General features: G+C 57.8%; 2 gene segments (V, D, J or C); both read left to right on the top strand.

Moving 5' to 3' along the window:
- The window catches only part of LOC106557516, a 180,912-nt gene extending 168,830 nt beyond the window's left edge, over positions 1-12,082 (top strand). Inside the window, 6 exon segments of the C gene segment in view lie at positions 7,219-7,536; positions 7,616-7,954; positions 8,212-8,529; positions 8,633-8,965; positions 11,587-11,702; positions 11,807-12,082. Coding sequence covers positions 7,219-7,536; positions 7,616-7,954; positions 8,212-8,529; positions 8,633-8,965; positions 11,587-11,702; positions 11,807-11,815 — 1,433 coding nt within the window.
- Positions 215-27,054, top strand: LOC100685971. The segment is given in 8 exon segments: positions 215-1,958; positions 19,398-19,691; positions 20,000-20,089; positions 21,354-21,422; positions 21,688-22,014; positions 22,211-22,522; positions 26,282-26,430; positions 26,718-27,054. Coding segments are annotated over 7 exon segments (1,104 nt in total).
- Positions 27,055-27,935: the final 881 nt, after the last annotated feature.

Here is a 27,935-nt window from a genome sequence, read left to right as displayed (position 1 = left end):
CAGGGGCAGTGAAGGGTCTAAGAGCCTCCGGGTGACAGTGACTCAGAGGATGGGCTTCCACGGGCCGGACATAGTGCAAGCCTCAGAGTTGGGGCGATGCCGGGCCAGGCCCCTAGGGTTTCGGTTGGGTGTGGATGGTGATTTCACCACTGTGATTACTATGGTATGGACTACTGGGGCCATGGCACCTCACTCTTCGTGTCCTCAGGTAAGAGCGGCCCTCCTGGGGCCTTTATTTTCTGCTCCTTTCTCTGGGGTTTTCTGAGCATTGATGGTGGGTCCTCAGGACGTGGCCCCCAGGGTCTGGCTGGCCGGGAGGGGACTAGGACTGGGGGCCTGAGGGAAGTCAGAGCCTCTTGATTGCCTGATGCCTTTCTGAAACCAGAGTAATGCCGTCATGCCCAGGGGAATCGCTGACCCTTGGGAGGGGCTGGGGGCTGGACCCCCAGGGCCACAGGACTGTGGGACTGTTGGTATGGGCTAAGGAGTGTGCAGGGCTTGTGTGTGTGCAGATCCATGAGAATGCCACTTGTAGAGCGCGCGGTGAGAGACTTCCCGCAGAATCACGGGTGATGTTTTGTGCTAGGCTGTGCCTATGAGACTCGTCTGGGTGAGGAGGGATGCTTGGTCTGCCCAGTGTGGGCCCCAGGGTGGGGCTGGGGGCTGCAGGGTTCGGCTCCCGCTGGGCAGCATCTAAGACCAAGGGGTCTGCTCCTCCTAAGTGCTATGCCTACTAACTAATGAAGGACAGGACATCTTTGAAGTGGCTCCTGAGGGGGAAAAATATATAGGAAATCTGAGTTTAAAATGTGAGAGATTGTCAAGTATATGAGACTTTTTAATTGTATCAGTTGAATCTTATGTTTCGGGAGTTGATATAAGAAATAGTGACACGGTGCTGTCCTGTCCGGCTGCGAGACTTGAGTTTTGACCACCATAAATTAAGTTTATTAATTTTTTAAAATTAATTTGGAGATTCTGGAAGCGGTGGTGCTGGGTTTCGCTGAGCCGCGGCGTGGAGCCAAGCACCTGCAGGTGGCAGGAAGCGGGTCACATGGGCTGTCTATTTTAGGAAGCAAGAAAACACACTTGGCAAATTTATAGTTTGTGGTTATGCAGCCATGGTTTTCGGGTTGTTTTGCCCAGCCCAGCGAAGCTAAACGGGGCCACAGTGCAAAACAACACCTGTGCAATTTGCATTTCTAAAATAAGACCGCGATGCTGGCAGAAGCTGGGAAGCTTTCCTTTTTTTAACTACTTGAATCTAATTTTTCAGTCTTAGCTCATTATGCCCATTTCCAAAGAAAGATGTCTAAGAAATTATACTGTCTTCAGGACAGTTGATCAACATGTTTGTGTAACGGGTTTTTTGTTTATTTATTTATTTTTTATTATTTTTAAATTATTTTTTTTAATTGGAGTTCAATTTGCCAACATATAGCATATCACCCAGTGCTCATCCCATCAAGTCTGTAACAGATTTTAATTGGTTTTTCCTGCCGGTGGTCGTTAACCCGAGCCCATTCTCTAGAGCCCAGAAGCACCGTTTCCACAATCACTGTGTTTGCAGATTTTTAAGCTAGATTTTCTGTTTGTGATTAAGAGGCACTTGGATAGGCTGATAAAGTGGCCTTGGGCTCAGCTTTTCAAGCCTTCCTGTTGGGACAAATCTTAGGTGAAACGTGCCTGATTGTCTCAAATGATCTCAGCAAAGCGTGTTGCTTGTTGGAGGGAGAGGAAGCCTAGTCAGGTCTTGAGTCAGAAGGGAGCTGTGCTGGCTCTCAGGCCGCAGGAGCCCCCCAGGCCTGCTGTGGCTGGGGTCCCCCGGGCCCGCCATGGCTGGGGGCAGGCCAGCGTGGCTTCTGCCACTAGGCCCACCGGCTACCCATCGACCAACCAATTTTAATGGACTTGGAGGAAGTCTTCAAAGCCTGCACGGTGACCAGGGAGCTGAACTGGTAAGAGAGGCAGCCCGGCTGCCAAATCTACTCTTCTGGAAAGTTGCTATTTGCTGTTTTGGTTTTCTATTGATGAGGAATCACTCTTTAATGACTGCTCAGTAAGACAATATTTATTTGTATGAGTCCCTGAGTGACCATTGCCTTGGTCCCTCACATTCAACTTTCTCTAAAGATCGTGTCTAGGAAACGGTGCAAAGTGGTGCCCCGGGGCTTCTTACCTACGGATCCTAGGATCCTAACTTAGAGGGCTACTTAGGCACTCTCTGTTGTGAACGTGGCTTTGGATGTGAAATTATTACTGCGCATTTGGTAGTAGCCCACTGCCTGGTAGAGAGCTTTCTGATACAGAGCAGAATTAGAAGTGCAAGTTCAGATAAGATGCATTTTTGGTCATATTTAATGATTATTTTTATTTAGAGGAAATTTACCTAAGTCAGGGGGCCTACCTTAGACTCAGAGAGTGGGAGTTCGGCCAAGGGCCAAGTCCCAAGGGGAAGATCCAAGCACACTTAGCCCAGAAGCAGCACTGTCTATTCTAAAGCAAAGATGAGCTTTTTCTGATGACAGGAAACATTCCCCAATCCTTGTAAAAGTTCTTAATGGATTTAGACTTGTCAGGAAGCATTTTCCCCGGTATACTGAGATGGGAGTGATTGATTGATAATACTTGGGCACCACTGGCAGGCTGAGGCCGGGGCAGGGCCTGGACACAAAGGGGACCCAAGTGCAGAAATCTGCAAGGACAAAAAGGGCAGGGGTAAGCACAGGAGGGACTGACCCCGAGCCTGGCTGTGGTCTACAGCTTTCCTGGGTAAGACAGCTTTAGCTCAAAAGGCAAGCAGGCCTGCTGGCCTGAAACTTTCTAGAGAGTCCAGGACCCAGCTTTCAGGGCTGCACTGGACAGGACGACTGGGCTGCACAGAGCAGGTCTCAGTGCAGCTGAACTAAACCACATTGAACTGGCACTTCTGAGCTGAACCGGGCTGAGCTGAGCTGAGCCAGGCTGGCTGGGCTGAACTGGGCTGCACTGAGCTGGTGAACCAGGCTGAGCTGAGCTGGGTTGAGCTGGGTGAGCTGAACTAGGTGGGCTGGGTGAGCTGGGCTGAGCTGAACCGGGTTGAGCTGGGCTGAGCTGGGCTGAGGTGAGCTGAGCTAGGCTGAGCTAGGCTGAGCTGGGTGAGCTGAACTGAGGTGAGCTGAACCAGGCTGAGCTGGTCTGAGCCAAGCTGGATGGGCTGAACTGGGCTGCACTGAGCTGGTGAGCGGAGCTGTGCTGAGCTGAACCAGGCTGACCTGGGTGAGCTGGACTGAGCTGTGCTGAGCTGAGGTGACCTGAGCTGGGTGAGCTGAACCGAGCTGAGCCAGAGGCTGGCTGGGCTGAACTGGGCTGCACTGAGCTGGTGAGTGGAGCTGGGCTAGGCTGAGCTGGGCTGAGCTGAGCTGAACCAGGCTGAGCTGGGCTGAGCTGAACTGGGCTGAGCTGGGCTAAGCTGGGTGAGCTGAACCAGGCTGAGCTGGGTGAGCTGAACCGGGCTGAGCTGGGTGAGCTGGGCTGAGCGGGGCTGAGCTGAACTGGGCTGGCTGGGCTGAACTGGGCTGCACTGAGCTGGTAAGCTGATCTGGGCTGAGCTGGGTGAGCTTGGCTGGGCTGAGCTGGGCTGAGCTGGGCTGGGCTGAGCTGGGCTGGGCTGAGCTGGGCTGAACTGGGCTGAGCTGAACTGGGCTGAGCTAGGTGAGCTGAACCGGGCTGAGCTGAGCTGAACCGGGATGAGCTGAGTTGAACCAGGCTGAGCTGGGCTGAGCTGGGCTGGGCTGAGCTGAGCGGGGCTGAGCTGGGTGAGCTAAACTGGGCTGAGCTGGGCTGAGCTGATGTGAGCTGAGCTGGGTGAACTGAACCGAGCTGAGCCAGAGGCTGGCTGGGCTGAACTGGGCTGCACTGAGCTGGTGAGTGGAGCTGGGCTAGGCTGAGCTGGGCTGAGCTGAACTGGGCTGAGCCGGGCTAAGCTGGGTGAGCTGAACCAGGCTGAGCTGGGTGAGCTGAACCGGGCTGAGCTGGGTGAGCTGGGCTGAGCGGAGCTGAGCTGAACTGGGCTGGCTGGGCTGAACTGGGCTGCACTGAGCTGGTAAGCTGATCTGGGCTGAGCTGGGTGAGCTTGGCTGGGCTGAGCTGGGCTGAGCTGGGCTGGGCTGAGCTGGGCTGGCTGAGCAGGGCTGAACCGGGCTGAGCTGAGCTGGGCTGAGCTAGGTGAGCTGAACCGGGCTGAGCTGAGCTGAACCAGGCTGAGCTGAGCTGAACCGGGCTGAGCTGGGCTGAGCTGGGCTGGGCTGAGCTGAGCGGGCTGAGCTGGGTGAGCTAAACTGGGCTGAGCTGGGCTGAGCTGATGTGAGCTGAACTGGGTGAACTGAACCGAGCTGAGCCAGAGACTGGCTGGGCTGAACTGGGCTGCACTGAGCTGGTGAGTGGAGCTGGGCTAGGCTGAGCTGGGCTGAGCTGAGCTGAACCGGGCTGAGCTGGGCTGAGCCAGGCTGAGCTGGGTGAGCTGAGCCGGGCTGACTGGGCTGAACTGGGCTTCACTGAGTTGGTAAGCTGATCTGGGCTGAGCTGGGCTGGGCTGAGCTGAGCTGGGCTGAGCTGGGTGAGCTAAACCTGGCTGAACTGGGCTGAGCTGGGCTGAGCTGAACCAGGCTGAGCTGGGTGAGTTGGGCAGGGCTAAGCTGAGCAGGGCTGAGCTGGGTGAGCTGGGCTGAGCTGAGCTGGGCTGAGCTGGGTGAGCTGAACTGGGCTGAGCTGTGCTGAACCAGGTTGAGCTGTGCTGAGCTGGGCTGAGCTGAGGTGAGCTGAGCTGAACCAGGCTGAGCTGGGCTGAGCTTATCCAGGCTGAGTTGGGTGAGCTGGGCTGAGCTGGGCTGAGCAGGGTTGAGCTGGGCCGAACTGGACTGAGCTGGCTGATCTGGGCTGAGCTAGGCTGAGCTGAGCTGAGCTGGGCTGAGCTGGGTGAGCTAAACCTGGCTGAACTGGGCTGAGCTGGGTGAGTTGGGCAGGGCTGAGCTGAGCAGGGCTGAGCTGGGTGAGCTGAACCGGGCTGAGCTGTGCTGAACTGGGTTGAGCTGTGCTAAGCTGGACTGAGCTGAGGTGAGCTGAGCTGAACCAGGCTGAGCTGGGCTGAGCTGATCCAGGCTGAGCTGGGTGAGCTGGGCTGAACCAGGCTGAGCTGGGCTGAGCTGATCCAGGCTGAGCTGGGTGAGCTGGGCTGAGCTGGGCTGAGCAGGGCTGAGCTGGGCCGAACTGGACTGAGCTGGCTGAGCTGGGCTGAGCTGGGCCGAGCTGGGCTGAGCTGGCTGATCTGAGCTGAGCTGGGCTGAGCTGAGCCGAGCTGGGCTGAGCAGGGCTGAGCTGGGTGAACTGGGCTGAGCAGGGCTGAGCTGGGCCGAACTGGACTGAGCTGGCTGAGCTGGGCTGAGCTGGGCCGAGCTGGGCCGAGCTGGGCCGAGCTGGGCTGAGCTGGGCTGAGCAGGGCTGAGCTGGGTGAGCTGGGCTGAGCTGAGCTGAACTGGGCTGAGCTGAGCGAGACTGAGCGGGGCTGAGCGGGGCTGAGCGGGGCTGAGTGGGGCTGAGCGGGGCTGAGCTGGGTGAGCTGAACCAGGCTGAGCTGCGTGAGCTAAACCGGGACGAGGTTGGCTGAGCTGTTCTGAGCTGGGCTGAACTGGGTGAGCTGAATCAGGCTGAGCTGAGCTGAACCAGGCTGGGCTGAACTGGGCTGCACTGAGCTGGTAAGTTGAACTGGGCTGAGCTGAGCTGAGCTGGGTAAGCTGGACTGGGCTGAGCTGGGCTGCGCTGAGTGGGGCTGATCTGGGTGAGCTAAACCAGGCTAAGCTGGGCTGAGCTGGGCCAAACTGGGCTGAGCTGGGTGAGCTAGGCTGAGCTGAGCTGGGCCGAGCTGGTTGAGCTGAGCTGGGCTGAGCTGAGCTGGGCTGAGCTGAGCTGGGCTGAGCTGAGCTAAGCTGGGCTGGGCTGAGCTGAGCTGGGCTGAGCTGGGTGAGCTGGGTGAGCTGAATTGAGCTGAGTTGGGTGAGCTAAACCAGGCTGAGCTTGGTTAAGCTTGGCTGAGCTGTGCTGAGCTAGGCCGAGCTGAGCTGGACTGAGCTGAACCTGGCTAAGCTGGGTGAGCTGAACCAGGCTGAGCTAAGCTGAGCTGGTTTAAGCTGAGTGAGCTGGGCTGAGCTGAGCTGGGCTGGGTGAGATGAACTGGGCTGAGCTGAGCTGACCTGGGCTGGGCTGAGCTGGGCTGAACCGGGCTGAGCTGCACTGAATCAAGCTGGCCTAGCTGGGTGAACTGAGCTGGGCTGAGCTGAGTGGGAGTGAGCTGGGTGAGCTGAGCTGGGCTGGGCTGGGCTGAGCTGGACTGAGCCGGGCTGAGCTGCACTGAATCAGGCTGGCCTAGCTAGGTGAGCTGAGCTTGGCTGAGCTGGGCTGGGCTGGGCTGAACTGAGTTGAAGTGACCTGAGTTGAATTGAAGTGAGCTGGGCTGAACTGTCCTAGCTGGGCAGAGCTGGGCTGAATTGGGCTGAATGAACTGGGCTGAACTGGACTAGGCTTGGTGCACTGAGCTGGTTAGCCATGGTCACTGAGCTAGTCCAGCAGAAATGGACTGACTGAGTTGCTTTGACCCAGGAGTTTGAAGTCCTAGATGGGCTAGATTCATCTGCATTGGGGCATTTAGTTCTAGTCGGGGGGTGAGCTGGCCTTGCTGGGCTGTCCTGACTAACCTCGATGTGACCTCAATAACCTGGTTGTGCTAAGGATGGGTCAAGGGGAATTTGCATCACCCGACTCCTCATATGCACACCATTCACTGATCCTAGACACACCAGCCAGGGCTGGTTGGCTGGCTGGGGCGCTCCTCTCTATGCTATCAACCTGCTTCACAGATGGCTCTCAGGCTTGTGGCTGAGTGTGGCAGCCTGGCTCCTGTGTCTCAGGGGGAAGGCCACACTGGCTGAGGCCAAGCCATCCCACAAGTCCAGAGCTGGGCTTCTGCGGCAGGTTGGGGGCAGCTGCGCCTCCTTTTCCTGGCAGGACTTGACATCAGCACTGCCATCCACTGCACTGTTGGGCTCCTCCCCGGGCTGGGGACACTGCGAGGCCAGCCTTTGTGGCAGTGAGGTGAGGGAGCTGCAGGGCTGGCCACAGCCCGCCTGGCAGAGTGTGGAAAGAACACAGCTTCTCACCCATCTCTTGTCCCTCTCTGGTCCTCAGAGAGTCCATCCCCTCCAAACCTCTTCCCCCTCATCACCTGTGAGAACTCCCTGTCCGATGAGACCCTCGTGGCCATGGGCTGCCTGGCCCGGGACTTCCTGCCTGGCTCCATCACCTTCTCCTGGAAGTACGAGAACCTCAGTGCAATCAACAACCAGGACATTAAGACCTTCCCTTCAGTTCTGAGAGAGGGCAAGTATGTGGCGACCTCTCAGGTGTTCCTGCCCTCCGTGGACATCATCCAGGGTTCAGACGAGTACATCACATGCAACGTCAAGCACTCCAATGGTGACAAATCTGTGAACGTGCCCATCACAGGTGAGAGCAGGGCCCTCCTCCCCGTGGCCGGATGGGCAGGGTGGGCCAGCCAGCTTGATGCATTGTCCCCTCATTCCAGGGCCTGTACCAACGTCTCCCAACGTGACTGTCTTCATCCCACCCCGCGACGCCTTCTCTGGCAATGGCCAGCGCAAGTCCCAGCTCATCTGCCAGGCTGCAGGTTTCAGCCCCAAGCAGATTTCCGTGTCTTGGTTCCGTGATGGAAAGCAGATTGAGTCTGGCTTCAACACAGGGAAGGCAGAGGCCGAGGAGAAAGAGCATGGGCCTGTGACCTACAGCATCCTCAGCATGCTGACCATCACCGAGAGTGCCTGGCTCAGCCAGAGCGTGTTCACCTGCCACGTGGAGCACAATGGGATCATCTTCCAGAAGAACGTGTCCTCCATGTGCACCTCCAGTGAGTGACCCCGCCACTACTGAAGCCCCTTGGGCTTGGAATCCCTCACCTACACAGGTGTCCACTCGGGCCAGCTGCTCCCCGAGCCTTGGCTTCCTGCAGCGGCCAAGGGCGGGGCAGTGGGGGCCTAGCATTCCCCTCCAGCGGGTCCTTGCAGCTGAGGAAGGCCCATGGACTGGACCTCCATTCTTTGGGGAAAATCTCCACTTTGCCTGATTTCATGTCCAGTCACTGACGCAAACTCTCTCCTGATCTAGATACACCCGTTGGCATCAGCATCTTCACCATCCCCCCCTCCTTTGCCAGCATCTTCAACACCAAGTCAGCCAAGCTGTCCTGCCTGGTCACTGACCTGGCCACTTATGACAGCCTGACCATCTCCTGGACCCGTCAGAATGGCGAGGCTCTGAAAACCCACACCAACATCTCTGAGAGCCACCCCAACAACACCTTCAGTGCCATGGGGGAAGCCACTGTCTGCGTGGAGGAATGGGAGTCAGGCGAGCAGTTCACCTGCACAGTGACCCACACAGATCTGCCCTCACCGCTGAAGAAGACCATCTCCAGGCCCAAGGGTAGGGGCCCACTCCTCCTCTGCCCTAGGGCTCTCCCACAGCCCCTAGGCGCCTCTCCCCACCAGCCACTCACCTGAGCTCACCACTGTCCTTCCTCCCACAGATGTCAACAAGCACATGCCTTCTGTCTACGTCCTGCCCCCGAGCCGGGAGCAGCTGAGCCTGCGGGAATCGGCCTCACTCACCTGCCTGGTGAAAGGCTTCTCACCCCCAGATGTGTTCGTGCAGTGGCTGCAGAAGGGCCAGCCCGTGCCCCCTGACAGCTACGTGACCAGCGCCCCGATGCCCGAGCCCCAAGCCCCCGGCCTCTACTTTGTCCACAGCATCCTGACCGTGAGTGAGGAGGACTGGAATGCCGGGGAGACCTACACCTGTGTTGTAGGCCATGAGGCCCTGCCCCATGTGGTGACCGAGAGGAGCGTGGACAAGTCCACCGGTAAACCCACCTTGTACAACGTGTCCCTGGTCTTATCTGACACAGCCAGCACCTGCTACTGACCGCTGGGCCGCCCACTCCAGGCGGGTGACCTGTCGCTGTGTGTGCACATGTGCAAACTAACCATGTCAATGGGCTGAGATATGGCATTTTATCAAAATTAGAAATAAAAACATCCATTCAAAAGATGCTCGTCCTGAGTAAGCGATGCTCTTGCCTGCAAGGGCCCTGGCTGTGCTGCCGCCATCCCCAGACCACCCTCCACCACCATCCCTGCCCCCACCCAGCCTCCGGAGGTTGCTGTGCTCCTCGCAGACCAAGCCCACGCTCATAACTCCTCTAGCTGCTCCCACAGCCACATACATGCACACATGCACACAGACGCGGACACGTGGACACACAGCAACATGCATGGATATGGACACAGACATGTATACAGTGCACATGGGCACACATACCTAGGCATGCACACACATGGGTGTGGACACAGATGCACCTCCACACACACACAGAGACATGCAGACACAGGCATGTGCACATGTGGGCGTGGATATAGATGTTCCCACATACACACACAAAGACATACAGGCAGACTCGCAGACACAGGCATTTGCACACGTGGGTGTGGACACAGATGTGCTTGCCTACACACAGATAGACATACAGGCAGACACACAGATATAGGCACACACACACGTGAGTGTGGACACAAGCACATCTCCACATACATGCACAGACATACAGGCAGACATGTGGACACAGGCATGCGCACACATGTGTGTAGACACGGATGTGCCTGCCTACACACAGACATACAGACAGACACATGGACACAGACACACACACGTGGGTGTGGACACAGGTACACCTCCACATACACATGCACAGACATACAGGCAGACACACAGACACAGACACACACACGTGGGTGTGGACACAGATGCACCTCCACATACACATGCACAGACATACAGGCAGACACACGGACACAGCCATGTGCACACGTGAGTGTGGACGCAGGTGCAGCTCCACATACAGACATATAGGCAGACACTCAGACACAGATGCACACACGTGAGTATGGACACAGGTGCAGCTCCACATACACACGCACAGACATACAGGCAGACACACGGACACAGACACACACACATGTGGACACAGATACACCTCCACATACACATGCACAGACATACAGGCAGACACGCAGACACAGCCATGTGCACATGTGAGTGTGGACGCAGATGCAGCTCCACATACACACGCACAGACATACAGGCAGACACGTGGACACATGCACACACACAGAGACATACAGGCAGACACACGGACACAGACACACACTTGTGGGTGTGGACACAGGTACACATGGACACAGATACATGTGCACACACATGTACACTTATTCACACATGTATACAGCCACGCTGACACATGTGCACACACATGGATGCCAGCCCTTGCACACCCTCTAACCCAGGGCCTCCCGCTGTCTCCAGCCACGTCACTTCCTGCAGGCCTTCATGCCCCAGCTCTGCTTGTCCTTCTGTCTCTGACCATGGCTGCCATTCCCAGGTCTGGGTCCAAGGGAAGCCCCTGCCCACGCCCAGACACTCGAAGGAAGCAGAACCCCAGCACCTGGGGATGAACGGGGCTGGACCTGTCCTGACAAAGCAGGCAGGGGGAGGCCGCAGAGAGTCTGATCTGAGTGGGGGGCCCCTATGAACACCAGGCCCTGGAAATGGTGGGAAGCAAGGCTCTTGGGAGCAGGACTGAGGGAGCACAGAGCCCTCTGGGCAGAGAAGGGTGGGGCCAGCCACAGGCAGCAGAGCCTCCTTTGGGCTGCCTCTGAGACCCTGTCTGCACACCAGGCCCTTGGGAGCCTGAGCTCCAGATGTCCCCAAGGGCCCACTTGGACTGAGGCTGGAGCCCCCTGAGCGCCCTCAGCCTGTGCACCCCAATGTCACCCTCCCTGGAGCTTCAGGGTTCTATCTGGCCCCTGGGTCCCCGAGCACTTGTGGGGTGGACATCCAGCCAGGGCCCCACCTGGCCTCTCACATGTGCCACCCACTCAGAGCAAGGAGGGCGAGCCAATGGGGATCTCACTGGGAAGCCAGGCCTCAGTGTCCTCTGCAGCCAGGGGCACACGCACCCAAGCCACCATTGGTGGAGGGGCCTGCTCCCTGCCTCAGTCCCAGGTGGTCCTGGCTGAGCTACCAGCCCCCCAGGACACTGAGCCACCTGTCTGGGGCCCTACGTCTCGCCCAAGCCCAAGCCATACTGCTGTGTCTGTGTTGCTCTGCCGAGCTCTCTGCCACCCCAGGGCTAATAGGGTAGGTGCTCAGGGTCACCACCCCGCTCTGCTTTGGCCATGTTCTTCCTTGGCCTGACCCCTGCATCAAGTGGCCAAGGCCTCGCTAATGCCTGACTCAGACCCTTCTCCACAGAACCCAGGAGCCCTCTGCCCCACGGGGCGGGTGCTGAGGCATCGGGGGGGGGGGGCTGGAAAGCCATGTGCCCTCACCGGCCCTCCTGGGGGCAGCACAGCCGGGGCCAGGGGTGACTCTGGGGCTGGGCCCTGCTGGACATGGCCTGACCCCTGTGTGCTGTGTCCCCTGCAGGGGGGGAGGTGAGTGCCGAGGAGGAAGGCTTCGAGAACCTGAATACCATGGCATCCACCTTCATCGTCCTCTTCCTCCTCAGTGTCTTCTACAGCACCACAGTCACTCTGTTCAAGGTAGTGGCAGGATGGCAGCGGGAGGGGGGGTGCACGCAGCCACAGGCCTGCCTCACCTGCCCCTGCACCACGGGGAAACAGCTCACACTGTCTGTCATCTGCAGGTGAAATGACCGGCCAGCTAGGAGCATCAGAGCCCCGGGAGATGGAGCCCAGGGGGCACTGCCTTGGGGTCTGGGGTCCCCAGCCTGTGGGGCCCATCAACTTGTGCCTAAATCTTTCCCACGTCGCCCCTCCCGCTTCCAGCTCAAAGACAAGGGCCTCTTGAGACTTGGCCAATACCGGGATGCGTGGGAGCCTGCAGCCGTGGCTCCACTGCGAGCGTTGCTTTGCAATGTATACGCATGTCGCCTTGAAATAAACATGTACATTTTGTGAAACTGCTGCCTTGTGCTGGTGTTTTTGTCCCGAATGGCACTCCTTGGGTGTTGCATGTGCATCTCAATGGGCAGCCCTCGCTTGGAAGGGCACGGGAGAAGGGGGGTCTGTCTGCAAGCAGGCCTGCCAGGGGACATGCCAGGAAAGGGGACCCCGGCGGCACCCCGGGAGTCGCGCACATCCAGCCTGCTTCAGAGAGTCCCAAGCCTGACCTCCTGGACATGGTGGGTGCCAGGAATCAGGCGTGGGCCTTGGGGATTCGTATGCGGCCAGCAGGGACCTCTGCCTCAGGGTCCCTGCACAGTGTACTGCCCGATCTCTGTCCCCAGCAAGCCTGGCCACCCTAAGGGCTTGTCCCACCTGCTGTGGCATCTGGGGGCTGGCAGAACCGCGGCAGCTCACCCCACAGCTGGGCTACACAGTGGCTGGTGTGGGGAAAGCAGGAGTTTCTGGTGAGCAGGCGAGGAGAGGCAGAGGGCAAAGGCTGGGCGTGTCCACATCACTGCAGAAGCAGGGCAGGCGGTGCCGGGCCTGGGGCCATGGCTGAATCAGAGCCACGCAGAGGGGGCTGGTCTGGCCACAGTGCGAGCAGCCAGTGTGGACCACGGGTCATGGAGCCATGGCAGCAGGCGTCTGGGTGCAGGTGCATGGGGCAGGAGGCTGAGAGGGAAGGCGCAGACCTCCACTAGGGATGTGGGGTGGCACCTGGCGAGGACAGCTGAGCCAGGCTGCAGGAGGAAGCTCCAGAGGTGCGGAGAGCAGCCGAGAGCTTGCAGGGCCAGCCATCCACATGTCGTCTGGCCCCAGAGGGGTGGCTGCCATGGAGGCAGGAGAGGGACATGGTCCCGGGACATCTGTCCCCCAGCCTGGGCTCCAGGTGGACACTTCTGGCTCTGGCTTTGCTTTGGTTAAATGGACTGCACCTTGGCCCCATGAGGGGCACATGGGCCTGGGGGCTCTGGTGCTGGGGGCGGCTGTCGGCTCAAGACGGCACCTGTGGGAGCGGCAAGAGCCATGGACGCCGGGGGCAGGAGTCGGCTCCAGGCTGCATCTTGGCTTCCAGGGCTGCCATGGTTGGTGGCAACCTTGGCTTGGACACGAGGCACCCTCTCCCTGCCATCTCACTCCCCAGGCACCACCGCTGTGTGCGTGTGCCCTTTGTAAGGATGCTCGTCGTGTGGGATTAGGGCCTTGGCCCAATCCAGTGGGACAAGTACATCCCCAGGGATCCCGTCCCCCACGAGCTCCCCATCAGGGGCACAAGGGTGACAGGATGTCAAGGTATAACCTGGCACACATGATTCCAGCCGCCCACCCCGTGGCCCCAACTTCATGTGCTTCTCCTGTGCACAGCACTTCAGGAACAACTCCAGAGGTCACCCTGCTCAGCATCAACCGTGAGGTCAGCATCTCATTTATCACCTGAGTCAGGTCCAGGGGAGACACTGGTGAGCCTGCAGCAGGAGGACAGCACACAGATTGACCACATCCAAACAGTGACGATGGGGCTGCACGGAGTGGACATTCCTGTCAAGGACGGAGAGATAGTAGGAAGAAGGGACAGTCCAGGAGGGCTTCCCCTTTAGACGAGCAGGAGCCGGAGGTGTCTCTCAGCTACACGTTCCCTCCTCAGCTCCACGCATTCTCCTCAGCTCAATGCTCTATCCCCAGCTCCACACCCTTTCCTCAGCTCCACAATCTGTCCTGAGCTCCTCACTCTGTCTTCACCTCCGGGCTCTCTCCTCGGCTCCACACTGTGCTCAACCCCTTACTCTGTGCTCATCTCAATGCTCTCTCCTCAGATCATCCCTCTCTCCTCAGCTACACACTGTCTTTACTTCCACCCTCCACCCACAGCTCCTCATTCTTTCCTCAGCTCCATGCTCTCTCCTCAGCTCCACATTCTGTCCTCTGCTCCTCACTCTTTCCTCAACTCCACACTCTCTCCACAGCTCCATACTGTCTCCTTAGCTCCACATCTCTTCCTTCATCTCCACCCTCTGTCCTCAACTTAATGCTCTGTCTTCAGCTCCACACTCTGACCTTAGCTCCACACTCTCTCCTCCACTCCGCACTCTTTCCTCAGTCCCTCACTATGTCCTTACATACTTGCTATCTCCTCAACACCTCATTCTCCTCAGATCCACACTCTGTCCTTACCTCCATGCTCTCTCCTCAGCTCCACATTCAGTCTCCTCAGCTCCACTCTCTCTCCTCAGCTCCACACTCAATCCTCATATCCACTCTGTCCTCAGCTCCACTCTCTCTCCTCAGATCCACAGTCTCTCCTCCACTCCACACTCCTTTTTTAATAAATTTATTTTTTATTGGTGTTCAATTTTCCAACATATAGAATAACACCCAGTGCTCATCCCATCAAGTGCCCCACTCAGTGCCCATCACCCAGTCACCCCACCCCCTGCCCACCTCCCCTTCCACCACCCCTAGTTCGTTTCCCAGAGTTAGGAGACTCTCATGTTCTGTCTCCCTCCCTGATATTTCCCACTCATTTTTTTCTCCTTTCCCTTTTATTCCCTTTCACTATTTTTTATATTCCCCAAATGAATGAGACCATATAATGTTTGTCCTTCTCTGATTCACTTATTTCACTCAGCATAATACCCTCCAGTTCCATCCACATCGAAGCAAATGGTGGGTATTTGTCATTTCTAATGGCTGAGTAATATTCCATTGTATACAGAGACCACAGCTTCTCTATCCCGTTCACATTCAGAGTTACTATTGAGAGATATGAGTTTAGTGTCATCATGATATCTATTCAGTCTTTGTTTTTGTGGACTGTTCCACTGAGTTTCTTCTTAAAGGGGAATTTTAAGAGTCCCCCTTAAAATTTCTTGCAGAGCTGGTTTGGAGGCCACATATTCTTTCAGTTCCTGCCTGTCTTGGAAGCTCCTTATCTCTCCTTCCATTCTGAATGAGAGCCTTGCTGGATAAAGTATTCTTGGTTGCATGTTCTTCTCATTTAGGACCCTGAATATATCCTGCCAGCCCTTTCTGGCCTGCCAGGTCTCTGTGGAGAGGTCTGCTGTTACCCTAATACTCCTCCCCATAAAAGTCAGGGATTTCTTGTCTCTTGCTGCTTTAAGGATCTTCTCCTTATCTTTGGAATTTGCAAGCTTCACAATTAAATGTCGAGGTGTTGAACGGTTTTTATTGATTTTAGGGGGGGATCTCTCTATTTCCTGGATCTGAGTGCCTGTTTCCCTTCCCAGATTAGGAAAGTTTTCAGCTAGAATTTGTTCAAATACATATTCTGGCCCTCTGTCCCTTTTGGCGCCCTCGGGAACCCCAATTAAACGTAGGTTTTTCTTCCTCAGGCTGTCGTTTATTTCCCTTAATCTATCTTCATGGTCTTTTAATTGTTTGTCTCTTTTTTCCTCAGTTTCCCTCTTTGCTATCAACTTGTCTTCTATGTCACTCACTCGTTCTTCCACCTCGTTAACCCTCATCGTTAGGACTTCTAGTTTGGATTGCATCTCATTCAGTTGATTTTTAATTTCTGCCTGATTAGCTCTAAATTCTGCAGTCGTGAAGTCTCTTGAGTCCTTTATGCTTTTTTCTAGAGCCACCAGTAGCTGTATAATAGTGCTTCTGAATTGGCTTTCTGACATTGAATTGTAATCCAGATTTTGTAACTCTGTGGGAGAGAGGACTGTTTCTGATTCTTTCTTTTGAGGTGAGGTTTTCCTTCTAGTCATTTTGCTCAATGCAGAGTGGCCAAAAGCAAGTTGTATTGGGAAAAAGAGAAAAAGAGAGGAGAGAAAGAAGGAAAGAAAAGAGAAAGAGAAAAAAAAGGGAAGAGAAAAAAAAACGAAAGAAAAAAAAAGAAGAAAAAGAGAAAAAGAAAGGAGAAAAAAAGGGGGGGTGGGGGAAGGAAACAAATCAAAAAGCAAAACAAAACAAAAAACAAATCAAAAAAAATAATAAAACCAAAAAAAAAAAAAAAAAGAACCACCGGGGAGTATCTTCTGATTCTGTGTACTTTAAGTCCCTTGGCTTCTCCTGGAAGTTGTCCGTCTAGCTGGTGTTCTGGGGGAGGGGCCTGTTGTGCTGATTTTCAGGTGTTAGCAGTTGGGGGAGCTGCTGTGCCCCTGCCTGGTGCAGGGCTCAGTGGGGGCAGCTCTGGAGCCCTGGAGTCAGCTCCGGCAGGAACTCCGTCTGCAGGGCCTGGAGGCTCCGGGGCGGGGCCGCTGATCTGCTCAGCTGGGGCAGGAGCGTCCTCGCTGTCCTGGGCCCTCCCGGTCTCTGCCTGTCCCGGGGAGGCCGGATCCTGGGCTGTGTCCCGGCGCCCTGTGCTCCGGAGCCTGCGCTGCTGGATTCGCGCTCCCGGGCCGCGCAACCCCCTCCGCGGAGCCGCCGCCCGAGCCCCTCCGAGCTGCTCCTGGAACCGCGCAGGCCCCTCCGCACGGAGCCTCTTCCTCTGCCCGAGCCCGGCCGAGCTGCTCCCGGGGCCGCGCAGCCCCCTCCGCGCAGCCTCCTCCGCGGAGCCGCCGCCCGAGCCCCCCGAGCTGCTCCGGGTCCCGCCGTGCGCGCTGCAGCCCTTAGGGAGCTCGGCGCACTCTCCTGGGCGCGGAGTTGCTGCTACTGTCCCGGGGAGCCCGAGGGCCTCCCCGCCCTCCTGGGTCCTGCTCCACCTCCCCGCGAGCCCCTTTCCGCCCGGGAAGGTTGGTGCAGCTCCTGCGTCTCCGGGAGGGGCCTCTCCTGTCCTGGGGACACTCGCCCCGGCCTCAGCCCGGCTCCTCGCGGGGCCCCTCCCCCTTGGAGGCCTTTTCTTTCTTTACCTTTTTCCCCGTCTTCCTACCTTGATAGATGCGCGAACTCTTCTCACTGTAGCATTCCAGCTGGTCTCTCTTTAAATCTCAGGCCGAATTCATAGATTTTCAGGATAATTTGAAGGTTTTCTAGGTAGTTTGGTGGAGACAGGTGATTTGGGGGACCCTGCTCTTCCGCCATCTTGCTCCTCCCCTCCCACAGCTTCTCTATCCATCATCTGTCGATGGACACCAAGGTTCCTTCCACAGTGTGGCTATTGTGGACATTACTGCTAGAAACATTGGGGTGCAGGTGTCCTGGCGTTTCACTGCATCTGTACCTATGGGGTAAATCCCCAGCAGTGCAATTGCTGGGTCTTGGGCAGGTCTATTTTTAACTCTTTGAGGAACCTCCACACAGTTTTCCAGAGTGGCTGCACCAGGTCACTCCACACTCTTTCATCAACTCTTCACTGTGTTCACAGCTCCTAACTCTGTCCTCACCTCCACTCTCTCTCTTCAGCTCCATACTTTGTACTCAACCCCATGCTCTGCTCACTCCTCACCCCCACACTCTGTCCTCAGCTCCTCACTCTCTCCTCAGCTCCTTGCTTTCCCCTCAGCCCCTTGCTCTCTTCTCAGCAAATTGTTCCCACCTCAGCTCCTCGCTCTTTCCTCAGATCCACAGTGCCCCCCACCCAATGCTTCTAGTTCTGGCTCCTGAGAGCCTCTATCCCCTCCCACATTCCCTGGGAGCAGGGAACGGAGGCTGTCTCTTCCCCTGCACTTAGTTTAGAAAAGTCCATGCCCCGTACCTGCAAGGCCTGCTTCGAACAAAGCACAGAAACACTCTCTTGCTGACAAAGTTGTAGTCCCCCCAGCTGTCCCCTCCATTTTGAGCCCTCACCCAGAGTCCCCTTTAACATCCAAATTTCTACCATCTGTCTCCAGGGAAATTTGGCTTTTTCTGACACAAACATCAAAACTCTAGCCTCTGCCCGTCAGCAGGTTCCAAAGCCATGTCCTTATTTCTAGGTGTTTCTTACATCATGCTCCATTTCTGGTACCAAAACTGGCATTTGTTTCCTGTGGGTGGCTGAACAACAAACATATTGTGCCAGTCTTGGGGGCAGGGAGGCCCAGATCAGGGTATGGTGGGTTGGCTCCCTCTGGGGCCTGGAGGGGTCCCGTGTCCCACACCACCGCTGCTGCTGGTCATGGGTGACCCTTGGTGTTCCTGGCTTGTAGCACGTGCTCCAGCCACCAGCTCTTCCTCACAGGGTACTTGTCCTCTGTGCATCCCACTGCCTCTCATAAGGACAGTCGTATTGGGCTTGCACCCGCGCTCCGACAGTATAACCTCAATAAATTATTTATTCTTCTGCTATGACCTTATCTCCATACAAGGTCACATCCTGGGACACTGGGGGTCAGGACACAGCTCTGCCCACAGGCCCACTCATGCCTGGCATCCCCCCGACCATGTGTTATAGGAGTCCTTGCCTGAGAGAATGCCAGGGAGCTGCCTGGGCAATGGGGGCCCCAAGGGCAGTTTGGCCAGCTGCTTAGGGGAGCAGAGAGCTGTCCTGCTCATAGGACAAGTGGAGTGGGCACTGGCACCACCACCCAAGCAGACAGCCCATGTGGCAGGCTGACAAATGGGCACGTCTGAGCAACAGCAGTGGTGCCTGGGAGGCGTGGCACTGATATGGGAGAGCAAAGTTCTTTTTTATATATTTTTTATTGGAGTTTGATTTGCCAACAAAGGAGTGGGAGAACGAGGCTCTTATCTCATGCAGTCGAAGAACAAATCTTGGGGATAATGGAGAGTGAGCAAAGCGATAGAAGTTTATTAAACAAAGGTCTAGAGAAAGCTCTCAGAAGTGAGAGAGGTCCCGTCAAGGTTGCCTCTGAGGGCTTTTAGCAGGAGTCTTTTATTGAGAACTGACTAGGAAGCTGGTGGCCTTGAGATTTTCGTGCTGTCTTGGTTTGAGCAGGACTATTGATAACACCCTCAATGAGTTCATTCTTTGTGGTCTGGTGAGTTTCTGTGATTGCTTGGTAACCATCAAAGGGAGATACTCCCTAATATTTCACAGCTAGGGAGCCAGGTTTTTGGGTTGTTTTTTGTTTTTTCTGTTTCCACTGCCTTACCTGTTTCCTTGGGATCTATGGGATCCTGACTCTGGGCCTTTCCCTTACCTTGTCCTGCCTAGGCCCACCTGTTCCTACCTCAGCACAAGGCAGGGGCCACAGCCTAACAGGCAGCTGTGCCATCAGGGACACAGGCAGGGACCCCACATTCGTTTGGCCACCCTTTGCCAGCCAGGTCCCAGGGAGAGGTCAAGGGGCCCTGAGCAGGGTCTGGGCGACACCAGCCCAAGCATTGACCGAGCCATGGGCTCTGCAGTGAGGGAGCACCAGTTATCTGATTCAGGCAACAGGTGGGGCCATCAGCCACTGGCTAGCTCTGCCCTCCCAGCCGCACCCTCTGAGCCCCCTCCCCAGCCACCCTGCACACTCACAACCTGTGTCTGTCTTCCAGCCTCCAGAGAATCGTCACTTCTGCTCCCCTTGGTCTCAGGATGTAAGGTCCCAAAAAATGGTGAGGACATAACCCTGGCCTGCTTGGCAAAAGGACCCTTCCTAGATTCTGTGCGGGTCACGACAGGCCCAGAGTCACAGGCCCAGATGGAAAAGACCACACTGAAGATGCTAAAGATACCGGACCACACTCAGGTGTCTCTCCTGTCCACCCCCTGGAAACCAGGCCTGCACTACTGCGAAGCCATCAGGAAAGATAACAAAGAGAAGCTGAAGAAAGCCATCCACTGGCCAGGTTGGTGGCCCCCGACCACCAAGGAGGGCCCTCCAGGCCCCCCACACACCTTCACCACAGGGCTGGTCCCTGAGCACTGACACCACAGCCAGGCCACGCAGGGCACAGCAACTCCCCTTCCACCACCCAACCCTCGAGTCCTCTCCCCACAGACCATGCCCCAGGGTGTGAGAGAAAGGCTGTGCTGGGCGTGAGGCCTCCTGAGGCCCAGTGCTCACCTCTGCATGGTGCAACTGCTCACCCCTCCTTCCTGCCATCCCCAGCATGCACTCTCTGGCCCTCACCTGCCATTGTTCCTCTGATTTCAGCATCCTGGGAAACTGCTATCTCCCTGTTGACTCATGCGCCATCCCGACCCCAGGACCACACCCAAGCCCCCAGCATGGCCAGGGTCTCAGGTGAGGAGCCCCTTCCTGCCTTCCCATCCCTTCCACTGACTCCTTCCAGCAGCCCTCCGTGACATCTCCCATGAGCCTCTCAGTCCTGTCTGGGTCAGGAAGGGCAGGCGCTGCAGTGGCATCTACCCACAGCAAGCCCTGTGCTGGGCAGCAGCAGACACCATGCCAGGCCCCTTGTGAACAGGAGACCCCCCCACAAGACACCCCACAGACAGCACAGGGACGGGGTGGGACCTAGAGGACAGAGCTTGGATGTGAGTTTGACACAGAGCCCCACGGAGGACACATGGCCAAAGTGTGGAGTGAGGAATGCAGCCCCATGACCCTTACAGAATGGTAGCCGGCCACCTGAAGGCTCAGGAGCCCTGGGGACACAGGACCTCCTTGCCACACAGGGCCTCTCACTGAGCTGCCTACCCTCCTCCATAGGGTCTGGTTTCCTCTCTGCAGGCCACACAGGGTTACAGCCACCCTGCTTGCGCCCTCAGGACAAGGCTCAGTCCTCTGAGCCAGGCAGCAGGCCTCATGAGCAGAGGATGGCAGCCCCGGCGCCAGCCCTCTGGGGTGTCAGTGAAGCTCATACAGAGCAGAGGCTGTGGGCTGCTGCAGCTCCTCTGTGGGCTCTCCACAACCTGCCCCAGTGCCATCCCCAACCCCTGGCTCAGCACAGCCTGGTCAGACATGGAGGGGACAGGGTCATCGAGAGAGGTCAGCCCTCCAGGCAAGGATGCCACCATGACCTTGGCCAGGGTACACGCCTGCTGATGAGAAGCCTGGGCTGGACGCCACACACAGGCTGGGCCCTCACACTCTGCGGCTGGGTGGGCCTCTGGGGGAAGGTGACCTTGGTGGGGTAGCCTGAGGTGTGCTGTCCCAGGAGCCGGGCCCTCAGAACAGGCCAGCCACATCTAAGCCCCACACTGCCCGGCCTGCCAGCCAGATGCAGCCCAGACCCTGTGTCCTACAGCTTTAGAGGGCTGGGGATGGGAGAGGCAGGATCCCCACTGACTGCAAAGCCTAAATGTTTACAATGTGACCCTTGACAGAACAGACCTGTGGGCCCCTGGTCTATCCCATGCCTGTGGCCCAGAGCCCTACTGGCCATCCTCACCCTAACTGTAGAGGTGACCCTGGTGGGGTGACCGCTCAGGAGCCTGGAGGAAGGGGCAGCAGCGGGTGTGGGAAGGCCCTGGGGCCCCGGGGAGCAGGAAGGCCCAGGGCCCCCCCTACATGTGCTGCCATCTCATCTCCCTTTCCTCCCTAGTGCCTCCCACCAGCCACACCCAGACGCAAGCCCAGGAGCCAGGATGCCCAGTGGACACCATCCTCAGAGGCCAGTTCCTGGGGTGCAGAGTGGGGGAGGAGAGGAACCACCTGGGGAACACAGGGAAAGCCAGGCCCCAAGCCAACCCCTAGCCCCCAACCCTGCAGTGGGAGGCCAGGAAGCAAAAAGAGCGGAGTCTGCACTAGGGAGAGTGGCCCTCCTGGGGTCAGCAAGCCCCCAGGCAGGGTCTGTATCCCCCCACCCCCAGCACCACCCCCAGGCAGTGTCTGTATCCCCCACTCACCCCTGTTGACCAAGGTTGCTCTCCCGACAGAGTGTTGGAACCACACCCACCCTCCCAGCCTCTACATGCTGCGCCCTCCCCTGCGGGGACCATGGCTCCAGGGAGAAGCTGCTTTCACCTGCCTGGTGGTGGGAGATGACCTTCAGAAGGCCCACCTGTCCTGGGAGGTAGCCGGGGCGCCCCCCAGCGAGGCTGTGGAGGAGAGGCCACTGCAGGAGCATGAGAATGGCTCCCAGAGCTGGAGCAGCCGCCTGGTCTTGCCCATATCCCTGTGGGCCTCAGGAGCCAACATCACCTGCACGCTGAGCCTCCCCAGCATGCCTTCCCAGGTGGTGTCCGCAGCAGCCAGAGAGCATGGTGAGGCCTGCCCCTAGGCCCAGGAGACAGGCTGGCTGGGCACCCCCTCACCATGCACACACACGACTCCTGTGGGCTCTGCTGGCCACCTCCTCCCATAAGGAGACACCAAGTGGGGGGACCCACCATCCTCCGGGCCACCCAGCTTCTCCCAAAGCCCCAAGGGGCTCAAGCATGACCAGGCTTCTCCCCACAGCTGCCAGAGCACCCAGCAGCCTCAATGTCCATGCCCTGACCATGCCCAGAGCAGCCTCCTGGTTCCTGTGCGAGGTGTCCGGCTTCTCACCCCCTGACATCCTCCTCACCTGGATCAAGGACCAGATTGAGGTGGACCCTTCTTGGTTCGCCACTGCACCCCCCATGGCCCAGCCGGGCAGTGGCACGTTCCAGACCTGGAGTCTCCTGCGTGTCCTCGCTCCCCAGGGCCCTCACCCGCCCACCTACACGTGTGTAGTCAGGCACGAGGCCTCCCGGAAGCTGCTCAACACCAGCTGGAGCCTGGACAGTGGTGAGTCACACATGAGTATGCGGCCTTCAGTGCCGGCCTCTCCCGAGCACAGGGTCGGGGTGGAGGGGAAGCCCTCAGAGTTGCTGAGTGACCAGGTCCTGGGGTAGCAGCCAAAGGCCTGTACCACCCAGCCAGGATGGCCCCACCTAGCCAGCTCAGCGTCTGGACTGTGCACATGCTGTCTCCACACTGAGGGCTTTGGATGCACTGACACCTGTGTCCTCAGGTCCACACACCACATGCTGGACTAGGAGGGGTGGGGAGGTGGTTGTCACCGCTGCCAGGTCCCAAACAGCAGCCACTTCCCACCAAGACATGCCCCACTGGTGGATGCAGAACAGGGCCCTCCCTTGGAGAGGGTGGTCATTCCTGACACTACTCTCAGGGACATTGGAGCCTCCCCAAGCCCCAGGAGCCCCCCCTAGTCTGGGAGAACAGTCTGCATCTCAGGGGCCAGATATACCCAGAAGTGGGAGCTGGTCTGCCCAAGAAATCTGACCAACGCATGCCCACAACAGGCCCTGATTGCAGGCCCTACAGGGCCGGAGGGACTGATGCCTGCCACGGTGGGCACTCATAGTACAGGCTTAGGGTTTACTCTCCCCTCTGAGGCCCCTTGTCAGACCCCCTTGCCACCCCAGCAGGGTGAAGCACCCAGACAAGTGCCCCCTCCGTGCCCAGCAAGGCCCTGGTGGGACAGTGCTGGACACCTCAGGCCAGGTAGGGAGCAGGATGCCATTGTCCTCCTGCTCAGGCATGGAGAGGCCCCCAGGCTTCCCTAGGAGCAAGGTGGCAGAAGATTCCCAGTACAGGCCCAGAGCAACAATGTGGGAGGCTGTGCCAGGCGCCACCCGCTCAGACACCCTGCCAATGGCCCAGACCATGGGCATGCCTCCAAGTGAGGAGATATCCAGACAACAGCACTGGCCCCACTGCCTGATATAGCCAGGCTTGTCAGGGTGGCATCCTGGTGGGGGGCAGCCTGAGGGCCCCCAGGGACGTGGCTGCTCCTCAGCCCCCAGCCTGTCTACCTCTGCCCAACAGACTTTCCCCTGAAGTCCCAGTGTCAACCCTCGTCTACCCCTTGTCCTAAGCCTGTCTTCTCGACCCTGTGTCCTGCCCCTCTGGGTGTCACCTGTCATGGCTCATGTCCCCCTAGGACTGTGTACTCCAGCCCCCAGAGCAGCCTCCTGGCCCTACTTCTCCTCCTTCCCCTGGGCCAGGTCCACACTGGCAGTCTTCCTGGCTCCACCCTCCTACACCCTGCATACAGGCTGCTCCCAGGCACAGACCCAGCTTTCCATGGCCTGACGTCATGGTGAGGCTAGACTAGCCCCCCAGACAGACTCCATCAAGGCTGGAGACTGATCTGCCATCAAGCACCAAGCCCCAGGCTGCAGGCTGCAGGTGTGCACATGCTCTCCTCGCTCACCTGAGCCCATAGACGTGCCAGCATGTGGAGAGGCCTGGACAGCTCAGTGGACAGGGCTCAGCTCCAATGAGGTCCTCATGATCCCCTCCATGGGACTGTGGCACCTATGCCCATAGTTGCTGTGGGTGCTCACTAGGCCTCCTCTTGGACCCACAGGGGTGGGCATGTGTAGAGTAAGGCAGGGGAACATGGGGGGATGTGAGTGAGCAGGGAGTGGCCAAACCTCCTCGAGCCCAGCTCTGACCACCACCCTGCCGATAGCTGTGTGGTGCTCACACTTCTTGCATGGGTCAGGGGTAAATCCACCTGCCAAGGTCACACACTCTGGACACAGGATGCAGTGGGGGGGTCATCCCGGCCCCAGGTACAGGGGGATGGAGGAGGATCAGCCCTGCCCAGCGCACAGGGGGAGAGAGGGGAAGGTCAGCCCCACCTAGGGCACAGGGGGACAGAGGGGAGGGTCAGCCCACCAAGGGCACACGTGGACAGAGGAAGGTCAGCCCCACCCAGGGCACAGGGGGACAGAGGGGACGGTCAACCCCACCCAGGGCACAGATGGACAGAGGAGGGTCAGCCAGGCCCAGGGCACAGAGGGACAGAGGGGAGGGTCAGCCCCACCCAGGGCACAGGGAGAGGGAAAGGTCAGCCCCACCCAGGGCACAGGGGGACAGAGGAGGGTCAGCCCCACACAAGGTACAGGGGGACAGAGGAGGGTCAGCCCCACCCAGGACACAGGGGGACTGAGGTGTGATCATCCAGGGAGGAGGAGGGAATGAGGGAATCCCCAAGACTCTAAAGTCCTCGTGGGATGACACCTGGTATGAGCACAAAAGCATCCTCTCTGCATCCTCTCCACCACTGATTGCTCCATACAGGAGCCTGCTCAGTGGCCACCATTGGAAGAACTGGGTCAGGTGTCCAGGCCTACAGCCTCTGTAGGCGGGCCCTGACCCCATCCTGTTCTGCTAGACTCCCCCACCCCCCCGCCCAGGGAGACTGCACTTACCTCTGCCAGCTGTTGGCTTGTTCACAATGTCCAGCACACAACCAAAAATTAAAAGACATGCAAAGAAGCAGAAGAGCTTCACCCACAATCTGATGAAAAGTAGCAAACAGAATTTGACCCCAAGGAGATCCAGGTCCTATAATTAAAAACAGTTCCACTCGTGTCCAGATCCCATGTCAGGCTTCTCCAGGCTGTGCTCCACAGACTGCCTTCTGCCCTGCCTTGCCGTGCTGCAGTGAAAGCCGCATAGGAAGCATGTCCTGCCCGCCCCACCCCTGTCTTCTGACAAGCGCTCCCCGCCTCGCCACCCTGGGGCTGGGTCCACTGCCCTGGCTGGGGGTCATTACCTGGACAGAGCTCTGTCCAGGGCGACCGCCACAACGTCCGCCTGTCTGGTTGAGCCCCCCAGCCATTCAGCGCAACATCCCACGTGTCTAGAACAGGTTTTCCTATATTATCTGGAGTCAGAACCACTGCCTTTCTTGAAATTCCCTGTGCGGCATGGACCAGTAGCCTAGTGGAACGCACTAGTTACTCGAAAAATGAAATAAACAGAACAAAAATGTGCCTAAGTTTCATTACCAGATGTGACGACTGCTACAGAGTCCGCAAGGCCCGCGCGGTGTCCACACTTGCTTCTTCTGCCCATGACCCACGCCGCCCCAGGCCCACTGTACTGAGCCTCACCAACTGCTTGTCGGGCCAAGGGCCTGATGCTCTTGCACCCGGTGACAGTTCCCAGGACAGTGGCGGCTTCGACAGGCAGATCTTGCCAAGTCAGTCACCCGCTTCAAGGCCCTAGGGGCTCCCTATTGCTCTGAAGGGCCCCACCCAGCCCCAGCCCCTCTGCCACCCCTGCCCAAGCTCTCCGCTCTGGCCACATTGGGCCCCTCTACCCTCCTGGTTCAGGCTCCATCCCAGAGCACGGCGTTTCTTCTGCTTAGAGTGTGGTCCCCACTTCTGGTCACATGGTCAGGCCATCTGGTCCCTGTCATGACAGCAGCCCCTCCTGAAAGGCGCTTTCACCATGGCTGGGCCAGGCTGCCCATGTCTGCACCTGCCGAGTGCCACCCACTGCCCTTGTGCACTTGCCATGCTGACATGTTGGCTTCTGTGCCAGGTGTGTGGTTCCAGTCTGTCTGCTCCACTTGGTGCTGGGCCTCCCTGTCTCTGTGGAGCCCCTGGTTCTGGAGGGCAGGGGGCAGGGAGAAGCTTTACAGAGGTGCATCAGGTGGGCACTCCGTCAGGATCAGGAAGCCTCAGAGTCGTCTGTCCCTTGGCACCCCCCCTCACGTGGGCCCACTGGTGCCCTTGCTCCCAGGTCTGACCATGACCCCCCCAGCCCCCCAGAGCCACGACGAGAGCAGCGGGGACTCCATGGATCTGGAAGATGCCAGCGGACTGTGGCCCACGTTCGCTGCCCTCTTCGTCCTCACTCTGCTCTACAGCGGCTTCGTCACCTTCCTCAAAGTAAGGCAGCTGGCACACCTGTGAACAGGGCTGGGACACACTCTGGAGCAGGCTCAGGGAGTCTGCAGGGAGCGGGGGCATGTGTGGCCTTGGTGGGCCCCGGGTGGGTGGGGAGACACCAGGGGCCCCTCCCCTCCACCACAGCACCCCACAGTGAAACATCTGGCCCTGACTCAGCCAGGCAGGACATGAGGACGGGCTGCATCCTCTGAGGACCCTGCCCCTCACACTCTCCCCCTGCTCCACTCTGGCCACTAGCCCCCTTCCTCACTGGACTCCTCCTGCAGGTGAAGTAACCCCAGGAGAGTAGACACCTGGCACCCTCAGAGAAGGGAGGCCCAGCCTGCATGCTGTCGCCGAGGACAGAGAGGCCTGGCCTGGACTCCGGGACCACCTCTGCTCAACCCCTGCCTACCTCTGTCTACCTCTGTCCAGAGTTCAGCCACCAGATGCAGAGAGGAGGGCATCCCACCCTGCATGTCCCTGAGCCAGCCGTCCTGACGGCAGCCCCTTGCCTTTTTGCTCCATAAACAACCTTGCTACTGGGTGTTATGCTATATATTGGCAAATTGAACTCCAATAAAATAAATAATAATAATAATAATAAATAATTTTTTAAAAAAACAACCTTGCTCATTCCACCTGTCTCCTGCTTCCCCACCTCAGTCCTAAAGACCTACCTCTGCTCAGAAGATCCAGGGGATGCAGACAAACGTCCAGGAGATTCACACCCAGGTCAGGGGTAGAGCAGTGGTCGGGCACGTGGTGGGGAGGCATGGGAAAAGGTGGGTGGGGGCCTCTCTGCCCTGGGACTGACTGCTCTCTGCCCTGGGACCTCTGCCCTGGGATGGGACCTACTGCTCCCCACACCCACGGGTACATGCATGCAGGCATGTGTGCATCCAGGTGTGCACAGGAGCACAGGTCACAAGGGGCTGCTACTCCCCACATCCACGGGCACATGCATGCAGGCATGTGTGTACATACGTGTGCACGAGCATGGTTCACACATAAGCACACATGCACAGACACAAACAATATACATGTGTATTGTACCCCTATAAACACAGAGCATGGGGATCCCTGGGTGGTGCAGCAGTTTAGCTCCTGCCTTTGGCCCAGGGCACGATCCTGGAGACCTGGGATCGAATCCCACATCAGGCTCCCAGTGCATGGAGCCTGCTTCTCCCTCTGCCTGTGTCTCTGCCTCTCTCTCTGTGTGTGACTATCATAAATAAATAAAAATTAAAAAAAAAAACACGGAGCACACATACATGCATACAAATGTGCAAATACCCAGGCATGTGCACACATGTGCATGTACACATGCTGGTCTGCTGTGTGTGGTCACATAAATGCACAGACATGTGCCCATGCACCCACACAGGCTCACACACAACATTGGAACATGGCTCTACATGGTGGGAGTTAGGACAGCCCCGTAGATAGAGCTCTTTCTGTGTGTGCCTGTTCTCACAGCCTCAGGCATGACCTCTGACCCTCGT

Source organism: Canis lupus, chromosome 8 (genome assembly GCF_011100685.1).
Source record: "Canis lupus familiaris isolate Mischka breed German Shepherd chromosome 8, alternate assembly UU_Cfam_GSD_1.0, whole genome shotgun sequence".
Classification (NCBI taxonomy): Eukaryota; Metazoa; Chordata; class Mammalia; order Carnivora; family Canidae; genus Canis; species Canis lupus.
This window is presented reverse-complemented; position numbering and strand designations above follow the sequence as displayed.